Source organism: Rattus norvegicus, chromosome 1 (genome assembly GCF_021556685.1).
Source record: "Rattus norvegicus strain SHRSP/BbbUtx chromosome 1, alternate assembly SHRSP_T2T, whole genome shotgun sequence".
Taxonomy (NCBI): Eukaryota; Metazoa; Chordata; class Mammalia; order Rodentia; family Muridae; genus Rattus; species Rattus norvegicus.
The window spans coordinates 177,825,988-177,848,041 of record NC_141534.1 but is presented as its reverse complement, the minus strand read 5'-3'; the positions used below and the strand labels follow the sequence as shown (position 1 = coordinate 177,848,041).

The following is a 22,054-nucleotide window of genomic DNA, read 5'->3' as shown; positions in this document are numbered from 1 at the left end:
CTGTTTTTCAGACCGTAAAACTGAAATTTAGAGAGGCCATTTGCTCAAGGGCCAAGAAATTGGCACAGTCCAGATATGAAGGGCAAAGGGCACTTCCCTCGACCAGGGTGCATGGGCTCCGTGTGTATTCCCACTCAGCCCATCCGCTGCCATCCATTTGATTGTACTGTTTCAAACACACCAGGAAACCCACCTCAAAAAACCACCATGGGTAGAAAAATATTCAGCCAGCAGAAAGTGCCAACCATTCTTGGTTCAGGCTTACACACAGAACAGCACCAGGTTCCAAGACTCCATACCTGGGAGACCCTCTTCCAAAGGCACACTTTCCCCCTGATGAGCCAGGTACTGGGCTGTGGTCCGAGGGAAGCGGTGATAGGCAAGCCGTGCATACTTCTCCCGGATCATCAGGGCCTTGGCCAGGCTCTTGGCAGCCTGTTCATAGTCTTCCACAGTGATCTACAGCAGGGAGACATGTTAGAAAGGATCTGTCCACAGCCAGGGACTGCAGCGCTTGGAGAGGTCCTGTGCAAGCCTGGCTCCCATGAACCAGGATTTCAGGACAGTTCCCATCAAACTGATCAGAGAGGCTCATTGTGTGTGACCCGTTCACACAAACACTGTGATTTATGCTGGGTTCCTGACTTCCTTCCAGGAGTCTGGAATCGGGGGGGGGGGGGTGTTGTGCAGATGTGAGCAAAGGCAAGGTGTCCCTAATGAGCTTCCCTGATGGACACTAGGTGTTGGTGCCTTACTGGGAGAGACCTCTTGGAGGCTAGTCCTAGGATTCCCCCAGATGTCGTCCTATGTGTCCCTCCCCTTGGCTGATGTACTCTATGTTCTTTTTGTGATACACTGAGGCTATGGGTACAGCCAGGTGCTGCATCCTGAGAGCCCTTCTAACAGGTCTCAAAGTCTAAATGTGGTCTTGGGGACCCTGACAGAGGAGACACAGGGAGAAAGTAGGGTTGCTAGGAGGGAGACGGGTACTCAGCCTGCACACCCCAGACTGGCCCCAAGGATGAGGATTAAACCAGAAGCCTGCAGCTGCAAACAGCATACAGAGCCTGAGTCCTATCCCTGAAGTGAAGATAACCACCATCATTTCCAACTGAGGAAAATCGATGGGTCCGCAGATGCGAAAAACAGAGCATCTTTTGCTCTGCCATCTTCTAGCTGCCAGTCAGCCTGGCAAGCATCAGGTCGGGGCTCCTGGTCACAAATGAAGCACGAGGTGTTTCTATAGGTTCTGTTTTGTCTATTAATGGGGGAAACTGGCCCAGAAATGACCAGTCATTGCCGGGTGACAAAGTCAGACTTCAGACCCTGATCTGACTGACTCCAGGAAGCTCTTCTCATGCTCAGAGAGGTATGCATCTCTGAAGCCTTCCCAACCTCATCATCTAGTTACTCAGTGAGGACAAGTGTCACAGAAGGGAAGGAGCACAGAGAGAGGACAGCTGGACCTGGAATTTCCCTCCTCTGCTTCGTAGCGTTACAGGGTTTACTGGAATTTTGTGAACCCTCAGATTATGTGCACTCGCCTCCCAAGACCCTGGTGCTCCCGTGTCTCCTGATTGTTCTGGATGTCCTTTGAGGGAGGGTAAGCAAAGCATCATGGGTAAAACGCCCTCCCTTCTCCCTTGCCTAACTCTGTCATCAGAGGGAGCGACCAGCGTCTGTCTTTCTCATCCATTCCCCGAATTTGACTCCTTGCTTTTCAGACTGGAAGCAGCTCCCTTCCCATCTCAGATACCCACCACACACGGGACACGCCTCAGAACAACCACAGGCACAGGACAACAGACACATGCTAAATAAAGCCAAGTCCCCACCTACAGCAAAGCCAAAGGAACACATGACAAAGGACTCAGGAGGTCGCTAAGGAGATCAGAGAAGGTGCGGGGTTCCTGAGGAGCGGCAGCCACTAGCCAACCATGTGGGCCCTGGGTACCAGGATCAGTAAGGTCAGCCTGCCTCTCCTAGCCTCATCACTCTCTAGTTATGCACACAGGAGGAGACAAGGAAGAAAGTGGGAGGTAACACTGAAAGCTCATCTACTCCACCAGCACGCATTCAGCCCACGTCTACCTTCTATCCCTTTACTCTGCCCACATCTGTGAGGTGGACACCAAGCCCTGTCCAGGAGGCTAAGCCTGGGCTTGGCAGAAAAATCAGCCTGGCTAACTGCATTACTTCTCTTCTATGTTCCCATTCCCAAGAAGTCAATATGCGTGTGGTGCAAACACACAGTGGAATACTATGCGCTTGCAAAGAAGAACAAGGAAACTCTTTCATAAATCAACATGGCATCGTCTCTAAGGGAACTTTTGAATATGAAAGGCTTGTTCATTTTCTCATCAAGAGCCTCTCTTACGGGCCGAGGGATGTATAGCCTGTATTTAAAGATATTTATCTAAACATGGAAGAGCCAATTTTACACAAGTCAATACCACCACATAGTCTCCACTGGATGCTGGGAATGTTGATAGGTCCCATTGGCAGATTTCTGAGCTCGGGAACACGCAGCACTAACTGGACACAGCCATATCATGCCAGCCTGAAGTTCTTGGTCTTACAAACCAAGATAGGATAGCTCCCTAGACATGTTGACACCCCTGAGTCTCTACTAAGGCCTCCCTTATCTTCAGACCCCTGGGCCCCCTTCTACCACCCGCAAGACACACACACACTGGGCCAGGTTTCAAGGGTGGCCATGACCTTACCCCTGCACAGTAATCTCCACTGATGGTGACTCGCTGATACTCAGGCATGTCATAGGGTGCCAGCCCAGGCTTAGAAGCAGCTCCAAGGACCAGAGGGGTTGTAGGAGACATGGCCGGACTGACAGATGGAGGACCTTTCCAGTCTTGTGTTGGCATCTGCAGGGACATAGACTGCGACCGGATCATCTTGAAACTCTTCTTTCTAAGAGCCAAGGACAAGGGACAGGGGAGACATCAGCTGCTAACAGGGAGAGTCTGGCAGGAAGTTCCACTGTCATCAATCGCTGGCGCTGGGTGTCACTAAGAAGCCTTGGTGGGCTGGGGCGATGGCTGATGCTAAAGTGCTCGCAGTACAAGCACTAGGATGTGGGTTGAGAACTCCAGCAATCACACAGAAAGTGGGTACCACTGTGGGCATCAGTAGCCCCAGCACAAGTGAACACCAGGGGTTCCTCTGGCCAATTTAGCTGAAACAGAAAGCTTCACGTTCTGTCCAGAGACTCCGTCTCAAAAAAATAAGACAGATCTAAACCGAGGAGGACACCAACCTCTGGCCTCTGCACCTGCATCTACCTGCACTCACCCACATTTCTGGCTGCTTATGACTTCCTCTTCCCAGCCTTCTAGACACTAAACCCAAGGTCATGCCTCACTGCTGTGGGTGGAGTCTGCAGGGCCCATGGCACATAGCACGAGGGCAATGTGGCAGGGCAGAGACAGACAGACCCAGACCGCACTCCAGTATGTACGGGTGACACTGCGTCAGAGAAGCATTCCCCAAGGTGTGGACAGCACACTCTCTTCAAATGAGCCAAACCCCAAGCCCTGACAAATGAAGTCTCCAGAAAGATGTGGCCAGGGACACAAAGACACAACATTGTATTTTAGTTACAAATGTGTGCACAGGACACAAAAGGGATGAGAGTGATCAATTGTCAACCTCCTTGGTGATGGCCCAGAGACAGAGGGGCCTTGCACAAAATCACACAGCAAGGCGGCTTTCTCCAGCCATTAGCCAGCTTCTCCTCCCTCAAGCCTGCTGTTTGCCATCCTGGCAGCAGCTGGTGCTTGTGCAGATGTATAGCATACATCTCTGCTATAGGAGAAGGGTTGCCAGGCACCAGTGTGAGGCCTGGACCCTCAACCTGTTGCTCTGGCACTGGAAGATGAGTCCACAAGGCTGGTTTAAAATGCTGCAAGCTCATGATTACTTGTAAGTCTGATTTGTGATGACATGGCTTCCTTTGTTAACAAAAATCCAAACTGCTTCAGCTGACGTCACTCTGATCCTGTGATCCTCAGGAAGGAAATTACTCAGCACTAGAACAATGCCAGCAACAGCAGCTGGGCTCGCCCTCTAACCTGCAAGCAAGGCGTCTGTCTTTCTTGGTACAGGATGTTGGCTTAAATGCTCCCTTCTGTGAGTGATCGTGGGCATGATGTCGCTCTCCCACATTAATGGAAAGGTAGCTAAGACTTCCCTGGTGACACTGGCGATGGGAAATCAGCCCATCTTCAATTAGCCTCATGCTCACCCAGGAGCTCCTAGCTTCCTGCTGGCACCATCCAGGTTTCCTCCCTACCCAACCTTCCAGAATCCGGTTCACCTTGTCTGCTTGCCACAGGCCTCTCTGCCCTGAGGACCTGTGTTTCCATCTCCCTGAGACAAGGATGTTCGCACCTGAGAGATGAAACTGGCCTCTTCTCAGGAGGCCTCCACAGGGGCTCACACTGCTGAAAGCAGACTGCTTCAGAAACCCTAACCAGAACCTCAGGAAACCCCAACCCTGGCCTGTTGTCCTTCACCCGTTGCTGAGCCAACATCCTGCACCAAGAAAGACAGATGCCAGGGTGGGCCAGTCCGTCAGTCAGTGTTAGATTCACCCTAAGCACAGAGGTCCCCTTATAAGAGGTCTTTTGTACACCTTGACTCTGCTCAGCTCATCCCTCGAGACACCAGTTCCTGTGTCTCACTGGTCACCACTTCATCTTATGCCAACGCCATCCCCTACTCCTTAGTCTAGCCTAGGGTCTGATCCAACCAATGAGAAGCAATGGGTTAACTTATCAGGTAAGAAACAAGTAAGATATGTAAAAATCAAACAAACAAACAAAAAGAACGTAGGCAAAAATCTGGAAGGCTGCCTAAGTCAAGAGATTACCAGGCTTCTGCTATGAATGCCTCAATAGGAAAGGTCACGTTTGTCCCACTGAGAAGTTGATACCCACCAGCTGGTACCCAGAGAACTCTCCTTCTTGCCCATTGTTCACTGTGGGCCCAGCCAGACTGTCACACACGACTGGGGATGTGGCTCAGTTGAGAGACTGCTGGCCTACAACTCATCAAAGCCCCAGTACCACATAAACCAGACATGATAACCCACACACTTGTAACTGCAGCAGCCAGAAGGGAGAGTTAGAAGGATCAGAATTCAAGGTCACTGCATGCTATTCATCAAGTTCAAGGGCAGCCTGGGCTATACGAGGCAGACTGTCATACGAAACCCTTCACAGGCTGAGAACTTGCATGTACAGGCCCAGGGCTAGGTTTAAAATGGCTGGGCCACCCCTCAGAGCTACCATCCTGGAGCAGAGCAGGGAACTGGATCCCCATCAGCTAATCACTGAGCTGGCATCTGGAAGTAGAAATGCTGTTGTCTACTGCTGTGTGACAAGTTGCCACAGACTTGACAACTTGAACCCATGCCCAGTTCTGTATGGGACACGGTCAGCTGGGATTGGCAGGGATCCATGCTCAGGCCACCCAAAGGCCAAATCAGACAACAGCTCCACTGGGCTCTCTAGAAAGAATTCATCATTGAGATCAGTCAGGCTGCCGTGGCTGTCAAGACTGAGAGTCCCAGTTTCCTGGTGACTTGGCCAGAGGTCACAACATCCCCCACAGACAGCACTCTGATCCCTGAGGTGAGCCCTCTGTCAGGAAAACCCTGAGTGTTCTGTGTTCCCAGTCTTCCCACCTGTGCTTAGCACTGCTGTGAAGCCTTTGTAATTAGATCCGGTGCACTGACAACCTCTCTAGCTTAAGGTCAGGTGATGCCTTTTCTGCAGAGTAATCACAGGACAACTTACATTCACAAAGTCTGGAAACCAGAGATTGACATCTTGGCAGAGAGAGGCATTTAAAAATTCTGCTTATGGGTGTGGAGAGATGGCCCAGGGGGTAAAGTGCTTGCCCCACAAGCATGAAGACCTGAGTTCAGATCCCAGAACACTCATACATGGGCCATGCGCACACACACACAAACACACACACATACAAACACACACACATACACACACACACAATCACACAGGCACAGGATGATTAATTGGTTCTGCCCACAATAGGCTAGCATACTAGTGTCCACACAGCATGTGTGTGGGTGTGGGTGTGTACATATGCCACACCCACAGATGGCCCTTTCATCATCCAAAGTGGTATGAGCCCTGCGTGTTACAATAATAAAAAGTCACACAGAAGTACCAAAAGTTCCAGCAGTTAGAGAACCAAGTAGTCTCTGGTGGGGAGACCTGAATATTATATACCCAGCCCTGTCCTAAACAGTCTAGCCTGGACACCTCCAATGACAGAGCTCCCTACATTCCTGAGCAAGGCATAAACTTTCTATTAGTCATTCAATAAACATTTACCAAACACCTGCTCCTGGCCAGGCCAGTGCAAGACTCACAAACACTCAGAGCCGAACAAAGTGTGACCTGTTACCACTGATATAAAGCATGTTGTCACCAGGAACTCAGCCGTCTGTCCACAGCGCAGCTGTCACACCTTGTGCTAGCCTCTCAGTGCAACAGGGTTAGCCAGCTCACTCTGGCACAGCCGGCAGCTCCTTCCTTCCTCCAACCACCTGGCAGAATTACCCAGCTTGCCAAGGAGCTGGCCGGGTATGCCACCGTGAGGGCACCAGTTCAATACCAAGCCTGAGGCCTGGGCTTGGGAGCGGCTTCGTCAATCCTTAGATGGGCAATCCTCATGGGCCACAGGATGCCTCTTGCTGGCTAGGCTCTCAAACAATAAGGTAACCTGGTATGTTATCTCCCGGTACCTGCCCAGAGTCCTCACCTGTGCTACACCCTTCACTGTCCCTGCCATTCATCATGTCCCCACTCCTACTCTGCCCTCCCCCACCACCCCCACAAGCATCCCAATAACATCGGATTCATATACTAAACGCAAGTCCAGAGCTTTGCCTGGAGGGTCCTTCTCCAAGCTTCTGAGGCCTCCGCCCTGATGCATCTGCCCAAGGCCAGTTATCCAAGCAGGGGTACCAAAGCAAGCCTCTTACCAAGCTCCCAGAAATGCACAATGAAGCGAGGGGCCACTCATGACCTCACCGAGGGCCAGGCCCTGGGTAGTGAGTGACAGGTGTATCAGACATAACCCCAGATTCTGTGGGCTCAGTGGGACCACAGAGATAGTCCTGGAGAGGTGGACAGATGTTTAACATGCAGTATGGTCATGTCATGGAGTATTTTGGGATCCCAGAGGAGACACCTAATCCAGACTGGGCATGCAAATGCTAGAGCAACAGGGACAGAGGGGGAGGGGAGCTTTTAGAATAGCAGGCTTGTTGGGTCAATCCCTGAGGCACACTCATTTATTCCAGCAGTTCCTCCACCTCCAGACGAAGAAGCAAGAGTCTAGAGTCTGACAGTGGCAGCCAGCAAATCATGGTTAACTGTGCACTCACCGAGTGGGACAGATCCCTGCACTTCACAGGCTCAGCTACTCCAGGGGTATCATGGTCACTGAACCCTTCTACACGGACATGAGACCCCTGGCGTGTGGAGGGAGGAGCTGAAGAGCCGGCACGCTGTGTGCCTGAGAGATCCCAACCTGTGTGGCGAGGAGAAGACGGACAGCTGGCAAAGGGGCCTGCTGTTCGCTCGCCACCCTAATTGTCCTCAGAGAACGTGTGGGGGACAGAGGGTGGACGCCCCTCACTCTACAGGCGTGGCCTGACTAGGCCCAGACAACTGTCCCACACCCAGGAGCCCATCAGCCGCAGAGACTCCGACCCCTCCTCCCTTCTTTGTCTTAAGTCTCTCTTCTTGTCTTTTGTCCTCTTTCCCCAGACTGACCAAAGACAGACCCTATTTGTCTCAACAGTATTCTCCTGGCCTCATCACACTTGCCCCAGACCTTCCTAGCTGTCTTTCTTCCCGAAAGACCCCAGTTGTCAGAGTGAAGCACATTCCTTAGGCCATTTATTTGTTTGTTTGCCTGTTTATTATTTAATTGTAATAAATATGTAATACACAGTGAATATGTAAGCACATGTTCATGTGTATGCATGTGTGTGCCGTATGTATGAACATGTATGTATATGTGCGTGTGGAGTCCTGTGGTCAACGTCAGTTTTCCTCCTTACTGGATCTTCACCCTAGTTTTTGAGACTGAGTCTCTCGCTGAACCTGCAGCTATAATTCAGCTAGGCTGGCAGGCCAGCAAAGCCAAGGATCCCCCTTGTTTCCTCCTTCGAGGAGCTGTGACCGTAGGTGCACACAATGGTGCCCAGCTTCTTTGTGTGGGTGCTAAGGATCAAACCCAGGACCGCATGCTTGTATAGCAAGCACTTAGAGCGGCACCATCTCCCAACCCCCTTCCACTGCCTTTTACATCGAGGTCTCTAATCACTGTAAAAACAGATGAACTGGATGCCCCAGTAAAGCTCTGTCAGTAACTGTGACTCTAACAGGAGGGGATTATGCACTCTGATTTAGTAAGCTTCGTAGAGCAAAATAACTTAGTGGCACTTCAGCTACACTACACTCGATTCATAACGAATACCCACGTATCAATTTTACTCAAAACATTCTCAGGAAGGCAGCTGTTCTAAATAGCCAAAGCCTCCCCTAAATCTGTCCCCTTTATGTCCAGACCTTTTAAAAATAATTCTACAAGGCATCCTCCAATGAAATCCCTAAATCCTGGGCTCTTAGTCAGAACACAGGGAACCTTTTTTTTTAAATTCTCCCTGAATAACTCAGGTCACCCACATGTTATCCAGTCATGGTCTTAAAGACATCGTGTCCCTGGCCAACTAGGCCTCAAATCCCCGTATTTACTTTTCATAGCCATTGTCTCCTCCCTCACTGCTGACTGTCCAACAGAACCAGGAGACCAGCTCAGGCCACTAAAATGAAATCCCTAATTTTCCTGTTCAGATCTGCCATGGTGCCGAAATGCAAGGCATCCATGCTTATTAGAACAAATCCCGAAACAAGGAGACAGAAGAGCTGGGGCTAGACAAGAAGGTCAAGGACATCCGGTTTATTCTGAGAACTATCACAAAGTCCAAAACCTGGGCATGGTGGTACATATCTGTAATCCCAGGACTCAAAGGGCTGAGAGATAGGAGAACCATGAGCCCAAAGTCAGTGTGGTGTGTGCATGCGTGTGTGTGTGTGTGCGTGCATGCGCGTGTGCATGTGCGTGTGTGTGTGCACGTGCGTGTGTGTGTGTATATATACATATATATGGATATATATAAAACATTTATTCTCATATATATCTTATATGATTATATTGCTTATGTACATATATATGTAGATACACACTTAATTAAATGTAGTCCTTGCTGTGTGCACCTGCAATCCCAGCAAGGGGAAGGCTGAGGCAGGCTGAGGTAGAAGTATTGTCATGAGTTCAAAGTCAGCCTCGGCTGCATAATTAGTAGCAGACCAGCTAGGGATAAAGAGCAAGGCCCTGTCTCAAATAAACACAGTTAATTAATTAAATTGAAAATTGTAAATAATAATATATTCTCAAACTGACCATGACACTGGTGACATATTAGTAAACACACTAAAACCCATTGACTTGTACACACGGGGAGCGGATGGCTTGTATGGGACGTGAATGATCTCCATACAGCTGCAAAGGGAAACAAGAGTGGAAAAGGCAGGAAGAGAAACAGGAGAGATGGAGCCCTCTAGCACGCACACGCCTGGCTCAGAAACTTTTCCATGGTGTCTTAAAGCTGGCAGAGTTCCAGCACACGGGGTTGTGGGAGGTGAACTCTGCTGGTGTCAGGGTCAGATAAGTTAAAGAATGAAACCAGCACAGGGCTTCGGCCAATGCTCCGTCAGACCAAGCTGTTCATTTTATCTTACACGTCTTAACCGTGGTAAACTTTGGGGAAAAGTCTCCTCCACATGGCAATAAAATTTCATGTATGGCTACATCAGAACGCCCTTGCATCTCTGTAGCAAAGCACCCGGGACCTTTACTTAGGAATGAGTTGTCTTGACTGATGAGCAGGAATCTGCAGGGAGGAAGAGTTCGCAATGAGCATACAGATCGCTTCTGTTATTAGAGAATGCCAAGTACGTGGAACCTCTCTCCTAAGGAGGGTTTTATTCACTGAGTGACAAAGCTTGCAGTCAGGGTCTAAACAATGCTCAGGATTTGGGGTGGGGTGAGGGGAATTCAGGTGAAGCCTGGATCTGTAGAGTAGCAAAAGATCACTAGGCTGTTAGACAGCATCCACTTCTGGGTGAACAGGCTTCAGGCATCATCTGCGTGATTAACGATTCTGGTTTTCCCTTTTTTTAAAGATTTATTTATTATATAGGAGTACACTGTCACTGTCTTCAGACACGTCAGAAGAAGGTATCAGATGGTTGTGAGCCACCATGTGGTTGCTGGGGTTTGAACTCAGGACCTCTGGAAGTACAGTCAGTGCTCTTAACCTCTGAGCCATCTCTCTAGCCCCGATTCTGGTTTTCCTAATGGTTTCTGCAAGCTGTGCCTTCCATGTACTAGGAAACACCTGCGAGCCTCAAAGGCTCACAAGACCCTCTGTCACCTGCAGAGTGCTCCAGTCTGGACTTGCCTCCAAACTTCACTCTCATACGTAGCTCACGTTCCCTCCTTCAAACCCTCATCCACCCACCCACCCACCTGCTAGGTCCTAGAGAGACCTAGCTGCCGCCAGAGGCAGGGGACCCTCAGTGACTGATCCTGCTGGCTACAGACCTGACCGACAAAATCAGCAGCCTTGAGTTGGTCCCTAGCTCTGTCAGAGCAGAGTCTGAGCCCTGCCCTGTCCCAAGAGCTGCAGTCCTGCACGGCAGGCTACCAGGTGGCAGGCCTCACCTTCCCACTCACAGTTCAGCTTCAGGCCTGTGCCTCCATACAGAATTTAAAAAGAGTTGTGGGCATTTTGTTTTATCTAGAGAAGAGAAGCCAGACATAATGCTGTAAGAAGAGCTTTCTCTGAGCACCATGGGTATTCAGAACAGCCAGAGTGTGGGGCAGGGGTGTGTCCCAAACAAGAAGCCCCATTTTATGTCACAGTTGGAAACACAGACTCATAAACTGGGGATCTGGAGACCTGCTGCTGCTTTCAGGCCTGTGCCCCAAGGGTCCTTGTCACCATTTATCTCAGGATACCAGGAGGGAGCACTGATAGATGAGGAGCTGGAAATGTTGGTATCTGAATGGCTATACCAAGGCACCGCCAGTGAGTGGTGAAGAAGAGAGACAAACAGCCCCAGGTGGCCCTGGGGCATCCGACCAAGTCAATGGGACAGGTGTCTTTCAGAGATGAAGCCGTGGCTGGCTTTCCTCCACATGTCACTGAGAAGCAGCAACAGTTACATCTCAGGGAACAGCATCAAGTGTCACTTCAGAGGGCAGGACAATGTCCTGGTTAAAGTGTGGGATCACAGGAAATGCCCCATCACTTACTGTGTCCTAGTGTAAGTTGACTCAACTCCCAAGAGCTCTTCTTGCCTAGTCAGCCAAATTGGGGCACCAAGAACACCCACTCCCTGATTGATATGAGGAGGAATGCAAACCAGGAGGCCAAGGATGCAGCTCACCGACAGCATCCAACAGCACTAAACGCTATCGTTGCTGCCCACCTCGGCAGCAGGAAGCCAGTGGCAACATTTACACGGTGAACTATGACCTAGGCATGTCCTAAGCCTAGGCATGTCTACACAGGCCAATCCCCTCATTCTTCAAAATGTCCCATAAAAACTGACCCCCATCATCCCACTTCAGATGAGAAAGAAGCTGGAGCCCAGAGAGGTTTCTTATTTTGCCCAAAGTCACAGAGCATGCTAGTGAGAGGCAGAACCCAGATGTCCTGGATGGTGTGGCAAGGGGAGGTAACACCTCTGCTGACACCCACAGATCTCCAATGTGGCTAAGGCCTAGGCTGGACCCTGGGAAGCTAGTGACCGAATGCATTTCTAGAGTTTGGAGCAGACTCTCTGGAGACCATGGAGTGCCATTTGGATCAAGAGTAACAAAGCTTCCACTTTGCCCTGGGCCTGGGCTGTGGTGGGAAAAGTGCAGGATCCCTCAGCAGATGTCTGTGGAAACTTGCCTCAGACACTTATTATTCCTGGTAATACCAAATGCCAGGAACTCCTGCTTTTATTATGAAGGCCCAGAATGCCCTATTCACAGCACACAGAAGGCCCTGCAGAGCATTCAGTCCCCAAGGCCAGCCCTTGCTATGCCAGGACGGTACAGACAAGGGACACCACAGTCTGAATCTTTTCAGTCCCAGGATGAACATGGCACTAGGTCTGGGGCCACCTACCTCCAAATACAAGGATGGCACTCAGAGGCTAGTGACGACCCTTCCTTCAGGGGCTCCAGACCCATCTGAGGAAAATAGAAACTGAGCTTACAGATGGCCGAGCTCTGCCCTGCCTTTTTATACAAGTATCAACTTCATCCATCCGAGGAATGCCAAAAGCCTATCCTGCCAAGGAAAAGGTAGGCGGGGCTTGTGTTTGAAAAGGGAGGACTTCGGGGAGAGGGATGTGGCTCAGCCTCAACTGCTGAAAGGCTGGCCTCGAATGAGTAAAGCCCCTGGTCCCCTCCAGTCCATCCCTTCTCCTCTCTTTTCCAGGGTATTAGCTGTTCAGAATGAGGTTGGGCCAATGGCAGAGACTGTGAGAACCCAGAAAGTTCAGAAAGGGTAAAGCTGGGGCATAGTCCTGCCCTTCACTGAAGCCCTGGAAGCAGCTCTCAGCTGCTACCTTGTCCAGCTTTGCCAGGTGACTCCAGTCCCAGCACATCATTCTATTGTCTGTGTCACCTAGAGGTGCTGGCTGCCCCCTACTTCCTGACCTCTCTGGGAAACCTCTCCCCCATCTGTCTTCTCAGCTCTCTGAGAGCCATGTAGCCAACTCCTCACATTAAAACCCTATTTCCAGTATTTGAGGGGCCTCTATTTTCTGGTTAGACTCAGACTAACCCAGTCTTTATCATAACTTGTCATTCTTTGATTAATTTGTTAATTCTTGTCTCCACCCAGTGTAAGCCCGTGGAGCAGGGAATTTATCTATAGTATACACGGTGATATCTTCGGTCCCACTGCATTGCTCTGCAAACAGTGAGGCATGCCAACAACAACACGAAAACAAGTAAAACTAGTGTTTTACCTAAATCCTCAAATTCCCAAAGAGGGAAACGCTATGGGAGCTGGTATATGTTTGCCACCACAGCAGCAGAGGAGTCTGAGAGATGGTTCAGTTGGTAAAGTGCTGACTGCACAATCATTAAGTCCTTACCTCTGTCCCCAGGACCAGTAAAAACTGATGGGTGTGGTGTGTGTGTTTATAATCCCAGTACATGGGAGGCAGAGACAAGCAGGTTCCTGGAGTTCGCCGGTCAGCCAGGCTAACTTAATCAGAGAGTCCCAGGTCCCAGTAAGAGACCCCTGAAAAATGAGGTGGGGGCTGTAGAGATGTCCTAGCAAAGGCCTTGGCTCAAATAGTTCACCACCACCTACTCCAGGTCCAAGGGAGCCAATATCTCTGGTCTTCTCAATACAGCATGTGCGCACACGCATGTGTGCACACACACATACACACACACATACAGAGAGGGGGGTGGGGAGAGAATAGATGTTGGGGCTGAAAAAAGGTTCAGCAGTTCAAAGTGCATACTGTTCTTCCGGAGGACCCACGCCCCCTTCAAGAGGCTCATAGCTGCCTACAGTTCCAGGGTATTAGTCAGGCTCCTCAAGCATCTACACTCATACATGTACATACCTACACATAGATACACATGTCTCCACATAATTTAAAATGAAAGTAAAATAAATACTTCAAAACAAGGTAGACAGCTTCTGAGGACCAACACCTGAGGTTGACTTCTGACCTCCACATGTAGGTACATACACATGCGTGTGCACCCCCACACATACATGTACATGCTCACATGCACACAGATGTGCACAAACACACAGACGGCACAACTGGGGCTTTTGATCTTTTCAAGCAGGCAAAGGCAGCAAGGCACCATTCAATAAATACCTAGAGAGCTAAGTGGCCTTGGTTAAAAAAAAGCACGGAAGACCCAGGACACTGTCAGCTCCCTCAAGTGTCCCAACTCAGGTCTCACAACTCCACATACATGAAAGCTGGTCACGGGAACAAACCTTTTTGCTGTCTCCACAGACTTCTGCTCTGCCAACTCCTTCTGTAGCTCCCTCTCCTTGGCTTCCTTCTGTCCGATGGGACAGTCCTCGGGGACAGTAAACAGGGACATAACATCTTTGCTGTCCTCTTCTCGGAGCACCTTAGCGAACACCTTCTCTGCCAACAGCCGGACATGTTCGTCCAAATCGGACATGTTCAACTTGGGGAATTGGCGAGGCATCTCGGCTGACAAAGAAAGAACAAATGTGAGCCTTCCTGGCTTTGTGGATGTCCTGAGTCCCCAGGGTAAGGAACAAGAGGCCCGTGACCTGGGGGCCTGGTCCTTGGTCAGCTGTGAATGTGGTGATGGATTCCCAGAGCAAGCCCAGCAGACCAGATTTCACAATTAGCTTAAGTAACTGGGTGTGAGGCGCACAGGGCAGCTCACATTTCATAAGCAGCGAGTGCTCAGAAGTCAAAGAACAAACTGACCACCAAGGCTCTTCCGTTTCTCCAACCTGGGGGGGGGTTTGGGCGGCCCCACCCTCCTAACTTACAAACTCAGGAGAGGGCTCAGAGCAACCCTCCTCTGAACTTGGAAGGTCCAATAGCACAAGCACACCCCCACCCAGCTCATCCTGCTTCTTCAAGAGGTAAGGTCCACCTCGGAGTTAACGGTGAGCTTTGGCCCAATGAAAGAACAGCAGAACCCCGAGAAGTCCAGGGCACCCTTCGTGCAAGCAATGAGGTTTTGTGCAGAAAAGACTCTGAAACCATGATCCTAAGGTCCCTCCCAACCTTCCAGAACTAAGGAACATGACACAACAAATACATTAAGGTCTTTGAATAGTAACATTTTTAGCTGGAAACTCACTGCCTCAAAAAAGCTCTCCCCATCCTTCTCTCTTTACATGGAAGGTTCCAGTCACCTGGTATCCCCCCTCCCTTCCTTCCTCTTTGCTGTCCTGACCACATATACCGAGTGAATATACCTTGTCACAGTCCAGACGCCTTCCAATGGAGTGGGGCCAGGCGGGGTGGGGTGGGGTAAGGTGGGGTGGGGATTCTACACCCACTTACTACCAGTTCCTTTAAGGCTATTTCAAGAGACAGTGGTTTTGTTGTTGGCTAGGGTAGGTGAAGGTGGGAAGGGCCTTGCTGCTGTCAAAGACAAGAGGCAATTACAAGGGCGGAGCTCATTAGACCATCTTAGATCAGTCATCTTAGGCCTCAAATTTTTTCTCATCTGTGGGATCAAAAGACAGGGTAAATGGTCTCTAAGGCCCTCTTGTTGCAAGTGGCATCATTTTCGGTGACAGAGATGGTTCCTGTACTGGAGGTTCAGTGTACTGGCTTCTCTGTGGTGTGTGGGGCCAATTCACAACACACACAGGAAGGAAAAAGCAGGTTGGTAATGGGTAGTCAGAGCCATGTCTGTTGCCTTGACTCTGAAATCAATTCCCTCCCTCCCCACACCCCAGGGATGTGCCTTTCTTGGGCTTCTCACTCTAAGGGAAACTCTAAGGTAAAGGCTGAGGAAAGGCCACCGCAGTGCCCAACTGAGTGGGTCCAGGGATCAGAGAGGGACAGACAGCACTCAGCCAGGAACAAGCAGAAGCCTGGTCCCCACCAGAGGAAGAAGAGCAAAGCTGGCTGTGTGGGAGGCTGAGCACTGTCAGAGCAAAGGCTCAGGAGGAAGGTAACAGGGGAGGGGGCCAGGACAGTACAGAGAACAAGGCTCAGAAGGTAAACGGGAACCGAGTGGGACCTGTCCCCAATACCCAGTGCACTGGTGCGGTACAGTATCATCATTTCTCAGTAGACACAGAGACCCAGACAAAGAGCAAGACTGTTGAACCATGCAAGCCTTCCTCAAACCACTAAGAAAATAATATGAACCAAGGAAACGGTGTGGAGATATTTATCTGCATTGTTTATACAAAGGCCTTTTAAATGTCAAAATTAGACACATACTTGAGAAAGGCTGCTAAGAAGCAAACAGTAGGGGGGATGGTGCAGCCACAGTTTTAAAATCATGTGACATAATAGCTAGTAAAGAAGTGATGCATGCTGGGCGGTGGTGGCACACGCCTTCAGTCGTAGTGCTCGGGAGGCAGAGACAGGCAGACCTCTGAGTTTGAGGCCAGCCTGGTCTTCAGAGAGAGAGTTCTAGGACAGCCAGGGCTACACTCAGAAAAACAGCTGTCTTGAAAAGGAAACAAACACAGAATTAACACACAAAGCTGTGCTGTGCTTTGATTATAAGGATATAAACAGGCATCCCCTATGGTCAAGGCCATGGGAGTGCTACATACTCAAGATGACCAGATGGCAGCTGGGCTTGTGTTTCTTAGGTTTTGGTTTTGTTTAAGACAGAATCTTGCTATGTAGCCCAAACTAACCTGATGTTCATTCTAGTCTAAGCTGGCCTTAAATTCATGTCAATCCTCCTGCCTCAGCTTCCTGAGTTCTAAGACTATAATAATACAAGCTGCTATACCCGCCTGGGATATCTTATTTTAATAATTAATGCTACTACAATTTCATTTTCTATTTTCATTCTGTTTTTTGAGACAGGGTCTCGCCGTGTAGCCTTGGCTGGCCTAGAGCTCACTCTGTAGACCATGCTGATTCTCAGAGATCTGCCTGCCTCTGCCTCCTAAGTACTGGATCAAAGGTGTGCACCACCATGCCTGGCTAATTTCATTTTAAAGACAGTAATATATAATAGAAATAAAATGGGTGGGCTTAAGACTTCATGAGAGGAGGTAAGTCAAACTTCTTCCTCCAGGGTTTGACTGTTGGACCCTCTCCTGCCTGACCCCCATAGAAAGATACCTGCTCAGAGGGCTTTGTATCACTGGGACCCTTTCTGCCTAACTCCTATCCTGCATGGAAGTCACCCCCTCCACCCGATACATGCATATAGCCTGAGCCAGACATACAACTCTGGATGCTCAGGAAGGGGCATTTGGGACAGCTCTTATTTCTGAGGCTTCCTACACCACAGCCCACCATCTCTGTCCCTGATACACTGTTTTATTAGTCAAGTCAACCAAACTTACTCTTCATAGTACATCTTCCCTACACACAGTCCTCCCCCTTTTCCCTTAGCTTGAACCTGCCTTCCTCCAACTGGGTCCCAAGAGAAGCTGATGCTTGCTCCTGGTTAAGCAGAGACAGAGAAACGTTGAAGACACCACATCCCCCCCCCCCAGGCTCACAAGAGACTCCAGGATCACAGAACAGTGCTTCCCAGGACGACCCTTTCCTTTTTCTCTTTTAAATTTTTATCAGTGTAAATTCATTGTATGAAATAACAGGTTTTATTATGTCATTTTCATACATGTACATGATGTACTTTAGTCATCTCTCTCACACACACACACATACTCTTTCTCACACACACACATACATACACTGTCTCTCTCTCACACACACACACACATACACACACACATACACACACATACTCTTTCTCTCTCTCACACACACACATACTCTTTCTCACACACACACATACACACATACACACACTGTCTCTCTCTCTCTCTCTCTCTCACACACACACACACACACACACACACACACACATACACACACGCTGTCTCTTCCCTCCTACCCCACAACTCCCATAACTTTTCAAAACTTGTAAAAACCAGCCAAAGATTACAACGAGTTTCCCACCCAACTGGTAACAACTTGACAACTTTCCAGGCTTTCCTGTGGCCCCAGTCAGGCAAATGGACCTCAGTGGGCCTCGAACACTGCAGCACCTCTGCTGCCTTCTGGCCATCCTACACAGACACTCTGCCATGGCTCCCCTCTCAAGCCACCAGCACCTGCCAGGCCATTCTTGCCAGGAAAAGCCTGATGCCAAGGGGAGTTCAGTTCCAGCTGCCCCATCTTGCCTGGCTTTCAACCATTTGCCAGTGGAAGCCAGCAGACCTATACGGCTTAACTGTGAACTGGCCAGCAGTCAGTCAGCTAACAATAACAGCTTATCTTGCTGCACACAACACCCTCTTGTGAGCGCAAACAAATTGTCCCAGAGTTAGAAAGGGCTAAAATGCCACCAATTTCAACGAGCAGCAACTTTCCCATCACTGCCTCCTCCAGAAGGGAAGCCTCCAAAAGCTGCCTTACACTAACAAACCTGTCCCTCCTCCTGCCAGAGCCTCCTTGCAGAACCCATGGCGTAGATCTGAGCCTGGCGTCTCCATAAATGATCCTGAGGGTGCCACACAGACACAGACGTGCTGCCAGGAGCGAGAGAGAGCAGGAGCAGCTAGCTGAGTCCTGCCTACCGCCGCTGCTGGGGTGGGAGGTCTCTGCTTTGCATATCTGTGAGCAGGAAAAGTCGGGGCTGGAAACTCTCCTGCGAATACGAAATGCAAGTGGAAAATTTCCAAAAAGCCCTAAAGGCCTCAGGTACTGCCAGTTATCCAAGGCAAAATGGATGTAGGATCCTGAACACCAAGTCCTGGCCCCGCTCCCAGCCTTCACCAGAAGAAATGAAAGCAGCCAGTACCGCTGCCCTCCTGGGCAACCACACAAGATAAGCTGCCCTTCCTCCAACACCCAGGCTCCTCTGAAAGCTGAGGAGCGATGGTGATAGCATCAGTTTGGCTGCTTCTGGTATGAACCCCACTTTAGGATTGATGGGACAATAGGTCTCACTCATCAAGGGGGTTCATCTACAGTAGGGTCTGCTCTGCACCTTCTTGGAAGCCCCCTCATGCAAAACAACTCTCCTGAAGGCACCCCACAAGTCAACAAGGAACCCAGAGCCCGGCACTACCTCCTCCTTCCCCTCCCCCTCAAAAAGAGGAAAGGACTATAAAGTGCTTCCTCCTTGTCTAGGAAGGAACAGAGCCCAGAATGCGTGAGAGCCTCAGCATAGAGGCAGGCAGCCCAAGGGCAGGGAACCGAGATGAAAAGCCTTTCCCTGCTTTCCCTTTCTTCCCTAAAAGAAGTGTGATGGTGCACTAGCCCAGAACTGAGGTTGAGCCTGCTGTTCCAAAACAGCTAGGCCTACACAGAGAAACCTGGTCTCAGAAGAAATAAAAATGAAGATGAAGAGCCTCTCTCTCTCTCTCTCTCTCTCTCTCTCTCTCTCTCTCTCTCTCACACACACACACACACACACACACACACACACACACTTATCTGACTGCACACAAGTGAACACAAACCATACTCACAGACAGGACAGAAGCACCCCACACCTGGCCCACCCAAGCTCACCCCTGCCATCCCCTTCTTACCACACTACTCACAGTAACTTCCCAAAGCACACTCTGGATTCTATCACTGTGCTTTCTGAAGCAGGCACCAGAGGACAACACAGACACAAAGTTCAGTCCGTTAGGATAATGGGGAGATTCTGGGGAGACACAAAGTCTTCCAGTGGCTTCAACAAACTGTGTGGCTCGAGGAAATTCCCCTGAGTGAGATGGCTATTTCTATGGTGCTGTTGAAATCCTGGGGAGAGGAGTCCAGAAAGAACAGGTCACTTGTTTACCAGGAGGCTAGCTGTAGCCCTGTCTTGGACCTGAGTCACCTCCTCATGCCCAATTGAGAGGTTGTGCCTTGCTGTGCCCACACTGCAACTCCTGTGAGCCCAGAGCAGGATTACAGGGCTGACACGTGACCCACTGCTGGGCTTCGGCAACCCCGAGATTACAGTCCACCTGTCCACACAACTGTCTCATGAACACTACAGTCGGCAGGCTTCACACAACCTGGAAGAAGGGCAATGTATTCATTAAATAATTCAAAATGCTTATGGCATGGGGGAAGGGAAAGCCAAGATCTTAGAATTGTTCTGTCAAGGGGCAGAAGAAATGGCTCAGTGGTCAAGAGTGCTTCTTGCTCTTCCAGAGGACCTGAGTTCACCCCCAGCATGTATATCAAGAAACCACTTAAAACTGTAACTCCAACATCCTTCCGACATCCTTTCTGGCCTTTAGAATCAGAATCATACGCACACACACACACACACACACACACACACACACACACACACACACACAGAGAGAGAGAGAGAGAGAGAGAGAGAGAGAGACAGAGACAGAGAAAGAGACAGAGACAGTGACAGAGACAGAGAGACAGAGAAAGACAGAGACAGTGACAGAGACACACAGAGAAACATACAAACTTGTTCTGTCAAAAGTAGAACAAATCATCCTCACTCCTGGCCTTGTGGAAACAGGTTGGTATATGGGGGAAGTGGTCAGAGCATCCTGGACCATGGCTCTAAGTCCAACACACTCAGGCGATTTTATTCTCCAACTTTAATGGGATTCTAGACAGTCTTGGTCTAAACAAAGTACAGTCTGTAGTCTCCAAAAGGGAAGATTTGAAAACACTGTTTTCTCTTATAGGGATTTCCACACATTTCCTACCAACATAGTCATGTGAGAAGTCCTGCAGTAAAGAAAGCTGCTTAGCACACTTCACTGGCAATCCCATCATGGGAAAAAACACCTATTAATATCCCGTGGCATCAGAACTGGGAAACGCCTTCCACTTGGTTTGCACTTCCCAATCTAGAGAAAGCTGCCATCAGAGGCCAAAGGTGTGAGGCCAACTCCACCAGGTCTAGACAGAGCACTGAGGCAGCTCTGCTCTGATGACAGGAACAATGGCCAAGGGTCCTGTAGAGCTAAGAGAACAGGGACAGCTCTGCCTCAGGAAACCAGTGATACTCAGGACCTCATGGTCTATCTTGAGGCTTGCATAGTGCTGTTCCCTATGGCCCACATGCCTCACTGGACTGAGAGGTGCTCCTCCCATGCTCAAAGCCTCAGATCTGTGGGGTGTGTGTGTGTGTGTGTGTGTGTGTGTGTGTGTGTTTTACAAGTGTGCGTGTACACTCGGTTGAACATGTGGAGGACAGAGGTTGATACCAGTTCCCTCAGCTGCTCTCCACCTTATCCTTCTAAGGCAACGTCTCTTTACTGAGCTGGTCACTCACTGTTCAGCTAGCCTGACCAGGAGGCCCCTGGATCAGTCTGTCTTGTCCACCTAGTGCTGGGGTTACAGGTGAACAATGACACACCCACTTTCTGCGTGGCTTCTAGGACTCTGAACTCTGGTCTTCGAGCTTGAGCAGTGAGCACTTACCAGCTTCCTCATATCCTTCCCAACCCCTCCTGAGTGGATCTCAGGATGACCTATGAAAGACCCAAGGCTGAATCTCCTACTCCAGAGACCAGGGTGCATTCATTTTTATCACTTAATTGTCCCTGAGTGGCATCAAAAGCTGGAATCAAATTATGTCTCATCATGAAACACACCACTCTGTTGTCTAGAGGGGCCCATTTCCTTCTCATTTCTCAGATGTGTGGGACAAGAGTTGGGCACCTGGTAAATATCACTTCCACACACATCACCTACCTCATCTGCGATTATATCTCAGTGCTAAGTACTCAGTACACACACACACACACACACACACACACACACAGAGAGAGAGAGAGAGAGAGAGAGAGAGAGAGAGAGAGAGAGAGAATAGATGCTTCCATAAGACAACAGATGAGTGAATGCTCTAAGCAGAGGTCATCTCCCTGTGGTGATCTCAAGAGTCAGCTGTGTGTATGGTTAAGAGCAAGGACTCTAGCCAGATGACCTGGCTTTGAATTCTGTTCCACTGCCTATTTATATGGCCTTGGGCAGATGATGAGACTTTCTGTGGCCTTTTATTCCCTGTAAAAGAGGAGGAATGAAAATCACACTGCCATGAGATCCATGATTACTCAGGCAGCACATGAGAGTTGTTCAGACTCCTCCCTAGCTCAGCATAGTCCTTCGTAGGTGTTATCTGTCAGCATCCCTGTCTTCTTCATCATCCTGACATCAGATACAGAGAGTCAGCCCAGTGGGGAAAAGGAACGTCAGGTTTCATACAGACACTG

General features: G+C 49.7%; 1 protein-coding gene across 13 annotated transcripts in view; it reads right to left on the bottom strand.

The window, feature by feature from the left end:
• The window catches only part of Ampd3 (adenosine monophosphate deaminase 3), a 44,928-nt gene that overhangs the window by 20,368 nt on the left and 2,506 nt on the right, over positions 1–22,054 (bottom strand). For 8 of the 13 annotated variants that reach the window (XM_087626013.1, XM_087626270.1, XM_087626190.1 and 5 more), the window contains 3 exon segments: positions 14,156–14,381; positions 2,727–2,928; positions 300–459 (listed from right to left, as the gene is read on the bottom strand). In XM_087626013.1, coding sequence (XP_087482139.1) covers positions 300–459; positions 2,727–2,928; positions 14,156–14,376 — 583 coding nt within the window. In that variant the 5' untranslated portion in view covers positions 14,377–14,381. 13 annotated transcript variants of the gene reach the window in all.